The 12486-nt window shown below is 36.1% G+C and overlaps 2 protein-coding genes across 2 annotated transcripts in view; both read left to right on the plus strand.

Moving 5' to 3' along the window:
- Positions 1–5104, plus strand: part of LOC116024487 (urease) — an 8215-nt gene extending 3111 nt beyond the window's left edge. The window contains exons 7-19 of the mRNA XM_031265387.1: positions 287–397; positions 698–858; positions 957–1332; positions 1423–1531; positions 1846–1985; positions 2232–2369; positions 2452–2543; positions 2758–2887; positions 2960–3118; positions 3357–3524; positions 3855–3989; positions 4308–4379; positions 4497–5104. Of these exons, the coding sequence (XP_031121247.1) occupies positions 287–397; positions 698–858; positions 957–1332; positions 1423–1531; positions 1846–1985; positions 2232–2369; positions 2452–2543; positions 2758–2887; positions 2960–3118; positions 3357–3524; positions 3855–3989; positions 4308–4379; positions 4497–4718 (2013 nt within the window). The 3' untranslated portion in view covers positions 4719–5104. The remainder of the gene's footprint in view (positions 1–286; positions 398–697; positions 859–956; positions 1333–1422; positions 1532–1845; positions 1986–2231; positions 2370–2451; positions 2544–2757; positions 2888–2959; positions 3119–3356; positions 3525–3854; positions 3990–4307; positions 4380–4496) is intronic.
- A 2911-nt stretch (positions 5105–8015) lies between these two features.
- Positions 8016–12091, plus strand: LOC116026255. Its single transcript, XM_031267739.1, has 5 exons — positions 8016–8883; positions 9941–10372; positions 10782–11052; positions 11594–11728; positions 11878–12091. The coding sequence occupies exons 1-5, from the start codon at positions 8401–8403 to the stop codon at positions 11931–11933; spliced, it is 1377 nt and encodes a 458-aa protein (XP_031123599.1). The 5' UTR covers positions 8016–8400; the 3' UTR covers positions 11934–12091.
- Positions 12092–12486: the final 395 nt, after the last annotated feature.

Genomic DNA, 12486 nt, shown 5'->3' on the forward strand with positions numbered 1-12486 from the left:
GGGGGGGGGGGGGGGGGGGGGGGGGGGGGGGGGGGGGGGGGGGGGGGGGGGGGGGGGGGGGGGGGGGGGGGGGGGGGGGGGGGGGGGGGGGGGGGGGGGGGGGGGGGGGGGGGGGGGGGGGGGGGGGGGGGGGGGGGGGGGGGGGGGTTATAAAATAGAAATTAGCTTTTAGACTCACATGATTGGTTCAAATGGGAACATGTGAAGGTCTCGAAGTAATAAAATAATGCAAAACAGTTGACATATCCCTTTTATCCAAAACTTTAAGGAGGTCTCTCATGTCCAGGTAGGCAGCCACTATAACTTCATTGAGGTGAACCCATTCTTGGTGTTTGATCGACAGAAAGCGCATGGCATGAGGTTAAACATACCTGCAGGAACAGCAGTAAGATTTGAGGTAACCACTTTGACCTATTTGTATTTGAAATTAAATAATCAATTAATAATTTTTATCTTTTCAAATTTCCAACATGAGAAGTTACCAACATCTGTTGTTTCTTATTTATACTTTTCTTTCAAAAATCATCTGGTTGATGTAGAAGTATTAAAGTATGTGATCCACTTCATTTAAAAGTTTAAATAGTTAATGAGCATAAACATATTATTGTTGTTATATTTATCCCCAGCAAGAAGTGTGCTTGCTTTTCTCAAATTATGTTTGGGATTTTGAACTAAATGAAAGTGTGAATGTTGCTAGCCAGGGGATTCAAAAAATGTTACTCTAGTTAGTATTGAAGGGAAGCAAATAATCAGGGGAGGCCATGGAATTGCTGATGGTCAAGTTGGTGCCAGAATTACAGCTGTGATGGAAGCTGTACGTGAAAGAAATTGGCAACATTTGGAAGAAACAAATGCCAGGTCTAAAAACTTGCCCAAATTTATATTTTCCTGCTTTATGCACAAGGCTGCGGCTTTGCTTGACAAAATTATATATCTCAGCTTGAAAACTTTTGCAGTGAAGGTATCAGTGGACGAGAACCTGCTTTCTCCTTTAGGATGTCTCATGAGGAATATGCTAATATCTATGGACCCACAACTGGAGACAGAATTCGACTTGGTGATACAGACTTAGTTGCTGAAATTGAACATGATTTTTCTCTTTATGGTGATGAATGTGTGTTCGGAGGTGGAAAAGTTCTAAGAGATGGAATGGGTCAGGCTTGTGGATATCCGGCAGTTGCCTGTTTGGATACTGTTATAACAAATGCTGTAGTCATTGATTATTCAGGAATTTTTAAGGCTGATATTGGAATTAAAAATGGTTTAATTGTTTCCCTGGGGAAAGCAGGGAACCCAGATATCATGAATGTATCAAAGGACATTGTAATTGGGGTGAGTCTGACAAACAAACAATTAAAATATCCTTAAATTTCAAGACTTTTGACTCTTAAATTTCAAGACTGTTGACTCTTCCAAAATCAGTTGAATACAGAGGTTATTGCTGGTGAAGGGATGATTGTAACCGCAGGAGCAATAGACTGCCATGTTCACTTCATCTGCCCTCAATTGGCTTATGAGGCAATATCCAGTGGTGGGGATTTTCATACCGAGAAGTACCATTGATGTTTTCTCATATCTTTTTTTTGTACAGTGTTCTATGGAGTAATTAATATCCAGTGTTCTATGTTTTTATACAGTTTGCTATATAGTAATCTTCTTCTTCGATAAATTCTTTCAAAATTCCCAAACTAGGAATTAATACTTTTGACTTTTGGATGTAACGTCTGCCCTATCAAATGAATTGATGTTATTCCATACTATGCCATCTTCAGCTGTATCAATTTCTCTTAGTATTATGAATACGTTATGTCAGTAGCTAAATATCTCCCTTTACAAATTTTATAGGGATCACCACAATGGTAGGAGGTGGAACAGGACCTGCAGATGGAACTCGTGCCACTACATGTACACCAGCACCGTTTCATATGAAATTAATGTTGCAGTCAACGGATGAGCTACCTTTAAACTTTGGTTTCACTGGAAAAGTAATTACTTATTCTTTCATGAGATTTCAGCTATCCTATTTCATTCACATACATGTGCATGGTACCCACTGCAGATTTACTGTTGAAGGGCCTGCTTAATAAACTGATAGTCGTTATTGTCTGGAATCATGAGCGGTTTGTTTCCCTTGTTTTTATTTATGCATCCTGGGGCATACTTTTCTAGAATTATCCATTTTGTTCGACAATTGGCGTAATATAATTTCATGAGGTGTAACTCATCTATAGGGCAATAGTGCCAAGGAGATTGGACTGCACAAAATAATTGAGGCCGGAGCAATGGGACTGAAGCTTCATGAGGACTGGGGAACCACTCCTGCTGCAATAGATACTTGTTTAAAGGTTGCTGATCAATTCGACATTCAGGTAGCTACTTAAAAAAATATCTTGGACAACTTCAAGGTTTTAATTTTGAAATTTAAAAGCTGATTAAATTACATTTATGTAGGTTAATATACACACTGATACCTTGAATGAATCTGGATTTGTGGAGCACACCATTTCTGCTTTCAAAGATAGAACAATTCATACCTACCACAGGTTTGACATGGAAATATAACACATTCCCCCATCCCTAGTCCAGTTAGTAGAAAAAGATAGGCAATAAAATGTGGTTTGTCTCGTACAACTTTGAGGAAAAATAAAATACTGTACTTGTGCTTTTCTTTAAGTGTGTACTGTGTCAATACAGATTATTTTTGAGAACTTGATACACTTACATATACATATACATATAAATATGATACTTATACAGTGAAGGTGCTGGCGGTGGGCATGCTCCTGATATTATTAAAGTTTGTGGCGTAAAAAATGTACTCCCATCATCAACTAATCCTACACGTCCCTTCACCTTGAATACTGTGGATGAGCATCTTGACATGCTGGTAAGAAGAGATTAGTTAGAGTGGTCTGATACTATCAGAAATCTATTCTCAACATTGAAAGAATGTATGCAGATGGTCTGCCATCACCTTGATAAGGACATCAAGGAGGATGTAGCCTTTGCTGAATCACGGATTCGGGCTGAAACCATCGCTGCAGAAGACATTTTGCATGATATGGGAGCTATCAGCATTATAGCTTCTGATTCACAGGCCATGGGACGAATTGGAGAGGTTCTCATTTGCTAATCTAATCATCTTTCAGGATCCAGAAATATTTCTGATCTCTTAATTATTGTTATTGATGATTCCCTTTTCGGTATGAAACTACTTAAAAAGATAGGCTATAAATGTGTCATTTAATCAACCAATTAGCAAATGCACTAGATTAATTTTGAGACCATTAAGTTCCAACCTGACTTTTTGTTGCTTGAATTAAGTTACTTATATAAACAGACTTGTTACTTACCAGGTAATTTGCAGAACATGGCAGACTGCCCACAAGATGAAATTATTTAGAGGCCCACTTGACAAAAACCAGCCATATAACGACAACTTGAGGATCAAAAGATACATTGCAAAATACACTATAAATCCTGCAATTGCTAATGGCTTCTCCAAGCATGTTGGGTCTCTTGAGGTATGAACTTGACCATCATTCAGCACTTAGAAGCATGATTGACTGTGTAAGTATAATGTCCCCTTATAGCTGTATGGCACTTGTGAACACTTGAATGCTGAGAGGTTATAATGTCTTTTTATTTGTAATAATTTTAAGAGATTATTATGCCTTTTATTTGCAATCCTACAACATAGAGAGTTACTTTATTTTGATAATCAGATAACATTAAAGAGGAGTCTTATTTGCATGTCTTTATTTTGTTTCTAGCATTTTATTACTCATTATCACATTCCATATCCAAAAACTCTTATTAGCATCTGTTCTTGTAATTTCAAACAATATTGACAGGTAGGGAAGTTGGCCGATCTTGTCATTTGGAAGCCATCTTTCTTTGGATCAAAACCAGAAATGGTGATCAAAGGTGGCACAATAGCATGGGCAAACATGGGGGACCCAAATGCGAGCATCCCCACTCCTGAACCGGTAATCATTAATATTGAATTTGTCTTCAGACTATACTTATGAAATTTCTTGCTGCTTAGGTCTCTTGTTCGTTTGTTCTTTCATATTGTCATGCTAAACCTGTCTCCATTACCATGACCAATTAAGTTATTCTGTCTTATGAACTCCAGGGCAACTTTTTAAAGCCATGCCGTCTTTCTATTCATATCCAAGCTTGAAATGAAACTTTTAAAAGAATTGAATATGCTCTATGTTTGAGCTTCTGTATTTATTGCTTCACAATCTCGAATAGAACTCGAGAGCATTCTTTCATGTTAATTAATCCTCAAAGTATTACAGGTGATGATGAGACCTATGTTTGGAGCATTTGGAAAGGCGGGAAGCTCCAATTCAATTGCTTTTGTCAGCAAAGTACGCTCTCTCTCGCCCATCCCCTCTTTTTCTCTTGACACTAGCATAACAGAATAACAGATACTTGTACACAATATGAAGTGCTTTGATTTTGTGTGTTTCCATCCTCGCAAACAGGAAGCTCTGGATGATGGAGTAAAGGATCGGTATCGACTGAAGAAGAGAGTGGAGGCTGTGAGTGGTGTAAGGAGGCTCACAAAACTGGACATGAAACTCAACGATGCACTTCCTACAATATCAGTGTGTCCAGAGACGTACAAGGTGACTGCAGATGGCACTGAGCTTGCATGCCCACCTGCTACTACTGTCCCCCTTTCGCGGAATTACTTCCTTTTCTAGTTCAAGATATAATACCGGATAATATTACTTCTCGGTTATACAATTATTCCATTTGCTGCTTCCAAATTCTGATACTTCTTTGATTTACGGAAAACACTCAGCCACTACTCAAAGGTACGCTCTGGTGAAACCCGTCTTATGACCTTAGCCGGTAAAGGACCACAAGGAATTAGATTATCATACTTCTGAACTTTCTTTCTTGGGGTTTAGTTACCATTCTTACTTTTTCTTTCTTGACAAAATTAGGACACATGATAAAAAGTTCTATTCTTTTGGAATCTATTAGGTAATGTAACATTCCTTGAAAATTCCACATAATCTAAGAATGCCAGGGCAATGTGATTTTCATGAATGTTTGAAGAAAAAAATGAAGAGGAATTATTACATTTCTGATTTCTTAGGTAGCATTTGGTTCAAGTAATCTTAGTGACTTCACATCTCCTTAAACCAAATAAGAATTACAATATTTGCATTCATGGGGTTATGTGAGATGTTTTGAACCAAAAGCCTTACTAAAAGAAATTCAGCAAATTATACTGTGAGTCATGTTTATATTGCAAGGTAGATCATTGATAAATGTTTATTTTTCATTTTAATGTATCATAAGTAGTATATACTAAAATTGAATTTATATGCTTGTGGTCCACTATACAATGTTAATCATGGTCTACAGTGTAATAATTAAATAAATACTGTAGGTAGGGATCATGTTAGAATGATCAAATTTGGTGCAGTCTTGCCATAATATTGGCGGGATGAGTTTGATGCAAATAAAAAACATCAATCCTGTAATCTATTTGAACCAATCTCGTTCCTTAAATTTGGTGTGTGGTATTTTCCATTGAAACTAAGTTGTCCCCCACTAGTTTTCCATGCCATGTTGGGAGGTTTCCACTGCCTATGTTGATTATAGTACACAACTGTCTGAATAATCATTGGTATTTGACACTAATATCTGCAAATTGGAGTTGATAGCATTAATTGGTATTTGACACTAATATCTGCAAATTGGAGTTGATAACATTAATTTTATGAAAAGTACGCAAATTATAGCTGATAAATGATCACAAATAAGTAAATTAGTTTAAGGATTTTTATAGTTAAAATTAAGAAAGTCAATAGACAATTTTTATGTGGAGCTAACTTAAAATTGTGTGATTATCAAGTTCGATAAATTTGTCTCTCATGAGAATTGAGAATAGATAACTTTGATAAGCCTTAGCTAAAGCGCCTTCCAGCATGTAAATGAGCTCTACTACTACAGAGTATTTTACATATGATTGAAGGTTTGTCTGTACGAATACACGTGATCCCTTTCTCCATTAAATAACCATTTTTTTTTATAAACTAAATGGTTACCATCAACACTTCCCCCCAACATGTGCCTATATAATAATTATATGAAGGACGAAAAAAAAAAAGGAACAAAAAAAATAGTAACATCAACATTCAACACGCATAACGTCAACATAGGGAGGAGTTAGTAGTACTTTTCAATTATTTAGACATTTAGTGACACAATTGAAAGTAGGGGTGAGCAAAAAAGGGTTATTCACTACGTAATTAAGTATCGATAATTAAATTGACTAAAAATTAGGTTATTAGCTATGAAAGTTTTAAAAAAATTAAATTATTTTTTGTTATCGTTTAATTGAGATTATTTTTATGGTTGGGAGTTCAATAGACATTTTAATGTAGGAGTGTGTAATGATTGGTTATAGCTACATTAAATTTTTGTTCAATAGACATTTATGCATAAAGGTATGCAATGATTCGTTATTGGTTAGTTATAGTTATGTTAAAACAAAATTAATTACTTAATTATATAATTAAAAACTTACCATTCCACGTAAATAATTAAAATTAAGAATTTGTTGACTTTCTTAATATTCACTCACAATCCTTCCTCTTATGTTGTCTACATTCATGCCTTCTAGTTCTAGTTTTTCAACTAATGTAACATCATCAAAGGATGCATTTGAGAGAACAATTGTAGTGATTGAAGTGATTTATGGTTCCAACTATTTTCTGAAGGGTTTGTTGGATAAACTGTAATTGAAGTGGTCCACTTCTCTAATTATAGAAATTTCAATTGTAAGCTCAGAGCAATTTAATTGCTTCAATTTCACTGTTTTCATTTTACTCACTCTAATTTTATCGCTCTCCCAAATAAATTACAAATCAAAGATTTTATGATCAAGCACCATAATCTTTTGATTGTAGTTAGGTGTTCTCAGTTGAGTTTTCATTCTTCTTATATAAATGCTTAAAAATATAAATTTATTTAAAAATCAACTGATATCAAAAAATAAAATAAAATAAAATAAAAAGCTTATTTTTGCATGCTATTAAACATGAACGGAATTTACATAATACAACCTAGACTAGATTTCCCTTATCACTAAGGATGCTTATTACTATTGCCAAGTTCTATGAGAACCCTACCTATCTTAATTTTGGGATGATAGTCACTCCTATAGTCCTATGATTCAAACAACTCAATGGGGAATTGAAAAAGCAAACCCAAAAATAAAAAATAAAAAAAAATAAAAAAAAAATCCCCCACCAGACCAGATCTCTAACAAGAGGTGTGTTAACTTTCTAAAAAGAAGAAAAATCATTGAACTAATTATAATGTTCTTATTCTTATCATCACAACTAATAATATCACTTTTTAAATTGAGTTTCAAGAAAATAAATTCAGAATTTCTTTACATATATATGTATATGTAAATGTAGAAAATTTCATGTTCTCTATATTCAAAAATTACTCTGTCCTATTATGAATTAATAGTATAAAATTACATTAAAACTATATAATTGAAAATGCTAACCTTATTCAAGTGACACAATTTAGGAACCACAATCCTCCACATTGTTTTGAACAAACATATCTAAGTATTTAAGCAATATATATAACACATTGTCTCATCATCAATTACTATTCAAAGGGATATAAACTGAGAAAATTTTATTCATATAAACTGAACCCGTTCTTGTAAAATAATCATAAATTATACAGGAGAGCAATATATATATATATATATATATATATATAACATATCTAACTATTGAAGTGATATATATAACACTTTTATTTTTATTTTTTAATTTTGTGACAAGAGAAATTATCACTATTCAAAGACCTAAACTGAGAAAAACCGAAAGCATAAATTGAATAAAACTCGCTCATGCATAGTTATCATAAATTATACAGGATAGCTAAATATATACTCCTACACTTTTCATTGTAGATATGCCAGAATTTCTCTCCATATTATCGTACCTTTAATCTTCCCTTGCGTTGAAGCGTGGAAGGAAAGAAAGTAATAGTAGCTGGGTATTTAAGAAAATTGCAGAATACTCAATCTTAACACGCAACACTTATTTAATGTTCCTGCAGGACATGAATGAAGCCATACACAGCCTGCCCAAATCTCTACATTTTCATATTTTCAACTTGTCAGACTCAGACAAGCAACGTCGTCGACATAAAATAAGAAAGAAAGAAATATATATATTTTTTAAATGGGTAGTTCAGTTCGGCGATCTGTAGTCTTTCCTTTTCCGGAATCACCCAAAGTCTTTGTTCTCACTAAATCTTTGAGTTTTTAAAGCAATTTGAGCTTGACCCTTTTTTATTATCCTTAAGAACAAGTGAACAACCCTTTTTTTGGTTGCAATGGCTGAGAGTTTTGTGCGTGTGGATGAGTCAAGCCTCCTGGAGGCCACTCCTCTGCTCCCCCCTTTGCCCCAGAAGCCTGGGAATCAAGAGAAACAGGGGAATGGAGAGGAGATTGAGGGGCGTGATCACGAGTCCACCGATCTTGATAAAGCTCTGCAGAGATTGGAGTGGTTTCTGGGGGCTCTGGGGTTCAATCAGAGCTCAGTTCTGAGGATTTTGGTGTCCTGGGGTTTGTTTTTGGTGCTGGGATTGGCTATCCCAGTGGTGATTCTTGAGCTCTCCGATTGCCGGGGCTGCCAGAAGGGTCAAATCAAGAGCTTTGAAATTGACATAGTGGTGTCCCAGGCTTGTCTTGCGGCTGTTTCTCTGCTCTGCGCTTCCCACAACTTGCGCAAGTATGGGATTCGGAAGTTCCTGTTTGTGGACCGGTACAGTGGGCATGTGGAAAGGTTCAGTGAGGAGTATATTAAGAAGATTTCTGTGAGTTGTTTGCTTCTCTTGGATCTTATGTATGTGCTGTTGTTCAGTTTTTTTTTTTTTTTCTTTTTTTTTCTTTTTTGGGGTCTTTTCTATGAATGTGGTGTTAGGATGGAAATAGTCATTAGTACAAGAGACCATGAGGAGTTAAATTAGCTAAGTTGCCCTTGACCAAGGATCACAATAAGGTAAAACAACCTAGGTTGCTCATGACCGGCTCAAACTAAAACGGTCAATAGGCAAGCTCCAGATGGAGTCGAACTTGTAACTCTATGGTTATCAAGTAAACATTTGACTAACTTGGCTAGAGTTGTCCTGCCGACAGATTTTAGCAATGCTGTGTTTGGTAACTATTATTTAATCTGACTATTCCAATTATAGATTAACTTATCTGCCTTTTACATTTATAGATTTTAGCAATGCTGTGTTTGGCCACATTTTTTGCTTATTTGAGCCAATAATCCATGAATAACTCTGAGTGGGTGGATAATCAATAAGCATACATCATTATGGTGAGTCTTGCCAATCAGGGACTATAATCTATAGTGAATCAAGTTGAGGCTAGACTTTTAGTTCTATTTGAAATCGAAATACTGTTATTGCGATTCCTTTCCTGGGAAAATATCGGTAGAAAAGAGGGATAAATGTCCTCTGATATAACTATTCCTTTTTCGTTGAATGATAGGGGTTAATGTATTTCTTGCAGCTCACTATGCTTTAACCTTCCGACTATTGAATTCCATGTTAGTCTGTGATGGTGGGAACTATATGTTTGAAGTTCTTCGAGTGGTCTGAAATTGAATTCTGCATTTATATTTGATCCTATTTATGATTTTTGCAATATGTTTGGCTTAAGATTCTGTCAACGAAAGGAAGTGATTGGCTGTTTATGTATGCATTTTGATGGAATTGTACTGTACAGAGTTATTTACGGATTCCCGCTAACGTTACATGATTCACAAACTCATAATTTGTAGCCAAAGCATAATCATCTTACAAGACATTAATTTTTTTTTTAATACAGAACTTAATGTTTTTTTGGGGGGTGATGGTTTAACAGGATTCAATCCGCTTGCTCGTATTGTGGGTGTTACCGTGTCTCGGTTTAAAGACTGCACGAGAAATCATCCGTGTTTTGTATGTGCATCAAGAATCATTGTGGCATTCCACCGCTATCTTATTAGCTTTTATTCTGTCATGGACTTACACGGCTGCAATTTTTCTGTCAGTCTGTGTGTTATTCCACTTGGTCTGCAATCTGCAGATTATACATTTTGATGATTATGCAAACCTCTTGGAACGAGAATCTGATGTTTTGCTACTAATAAAAGAGCATATGCGCCTCCAGTATAATCTATCAAAGATAAGCCACAGATTCCGAATCTTTCTTCTGCTGGAGTTCACAATTGTCACTGGGAGCCAGTTTGTAACTCTCTTCCAGACTACAGCATACCATGGTATAATAACTTGTGTCAATGGTGGCGATTTTGCGGTAAGTTCAAACTTCTGCGTTTCCTTTCATAATGTGCGTAACTGTTTACATCGATGGCGTGAGTTCTGAAACAGATAGGCTGCATAAGCGTGCTTAACTTATGCATCGACACTTTTCTTGGTCTATACTTTTCGTATTTGTTGGGTGGAGGCCTGAAGGGCCAAGTCCAGCATCCTGCCTCTCGAAAATGTGGAAGTATAAGGAAATAAGGTTGCGTCTTCGCTACTAGCTATAGGTTTGGGCATAGTGGTAAGCGTTTGATCCTAATAGTTTCTGAACTTTTCGTATTTAGCTGTCACACAATACTGTTCTCGTTGCTTGCAATTCATTTGTCTTTGAAGAATAGCTTTCGTGTTACACTATCATTTAAAGATGGATTCTTTACTCTTCTTTTGTTTGGGGCCTTCAGGTCTCCTCGATTGTTCAGGTGGTGGGGGTGATTCTTTGCTTGAATGCTGCTTCGAAAATATCCCACAGGGCGCAAGGCATTGGGTCGCTAGCGAGCAGGTGGCATGCTCTAGCCACGTGCAGTTCTAGCGAGGTCACCAATGCTCATATCACGAGCTCGTTCTATAGGATGAGCTCAGAAAGCGATTTGGAGTCTGTGGACTTCATGATGATGCCGACAAATACACAGTTGGCTTCTTCTATGACCTCGTACCAGAAACGACAATCCTTAGGTATGTTTTCGGAGGCTGATTTCTTCGTGTTTGTTACCTTGTCACAACACTATGAATAGAACAGTATCGTTTCCCTAGTAAATGTACGCTTTCAGCTATAAGAAATGTTTGACACATCAAAGATCTCCTTAACTTTTGCACACGAACATCTCATAAGGAGACACTTATGGTGCATTTACTAACCACAAAAATGGAAAACCGGAGAACGAAAAACAAAAAATACATTTACTTGCATATTTGGAAAACATGGGGCAAAGAATTGAAGTAAATAGGGACAACCTCATCCAAATTAGTCAGATTGTTGACTTGATAAGCGAGAGCGATCTATTGACCTTCTTATTGAGCCGATTAGTTATGAACAACCTAGGTTAGTTTTACCTTATTGTGGTCATTTACCAGCTAGCATCACAAGACAGGATTTACTCAGTGCACACTCTCAGATAGTAACTGTGGGTCCATTCGAGTGTGTTATTCTGTCATATATTATACCAGCACTTGGAGTCTTGCACATATGTTGTTCACTTAAGCTGTGGTTATGCAGTGATGTATCTGCAGAGCAATCGAGGAGGAATAACCATATACGGGTGGACAGTGGACCGAGGCCTAATCAACACCATCTTCTTCATAGAGTTGTCGCTCATCCTGTTCGTGCTAGGGAAGACGATAGTATTCACAGGTGCGTGATCAAAAGGACCTTCCACTCCCTCGAGAGCTGCTAAGTTACAGCAGCAGCTCTGCTGGTGCTTACAGAGACCATCATTTGTGAGCTGATGATGTATGAACATGGTGCTTATACAAGTGCTTTTTGATGACTTATTTGAAAAGGTCCAGGTTGGTTTGTTAGCAGAAATCGAAGAAAGAGTGAGTGGTTCAGTAGCTGAAGGCAGACCCCTCAAGGAAGAAAGGAATACTCGGTTTGTGTTGTATGTATAAAGTGAACGAAAGTAAAGAATTTTGTACCCATTTAGCTTACCTTACACTTTCCACACATGAATACATGATGATTAATCTGGAAAATTATTTACTCCTGTTCCATTCATACCACTTTCTTCTTCTTTTTTTTAAAAAATATTTTTTTAATTCATTTTTATGTTTGATATAATTTCTAAATAAAAAAAATTACAATCAAATTAAATACAAAATAATTAAATTAATTCTTTCTTGCTTATTTTCTTACATATATTTCAATTACTTTAATTCTAATTTTGACATTTAATAATATTTTTAATGTAATTTTTAAATACATAAATTTTATATATTTATAAAAAATTTCACCAAGTCTCATTAACTGAAAAAAAACAAAATAGACGAAAAGAGTCCGTGGACTTTATGATGATGTCGACAAATACACAGTTGGCTTCTTCTATATGTCCTCGTACCAGAAACGACAGTCCTTACGTATGTTTTCAGAGGCTGACTTCTTCGTGTTTATTA

The sequence above is a fragment of the Ipomoea triloba genome, chromosome 7 (assembly GCF_003576645.1).
Source record: "Ipomoea triloba cultivar NCNSP0323 chromosome 7, ASM357664v1".
Taxonomy (NCBI): Eukaryota; Viridiplantae; Streptophyta; class Magnoliopsida; order Solanales; family Convolvulaceae; genus Ipomoea; species Ipomoea triloba.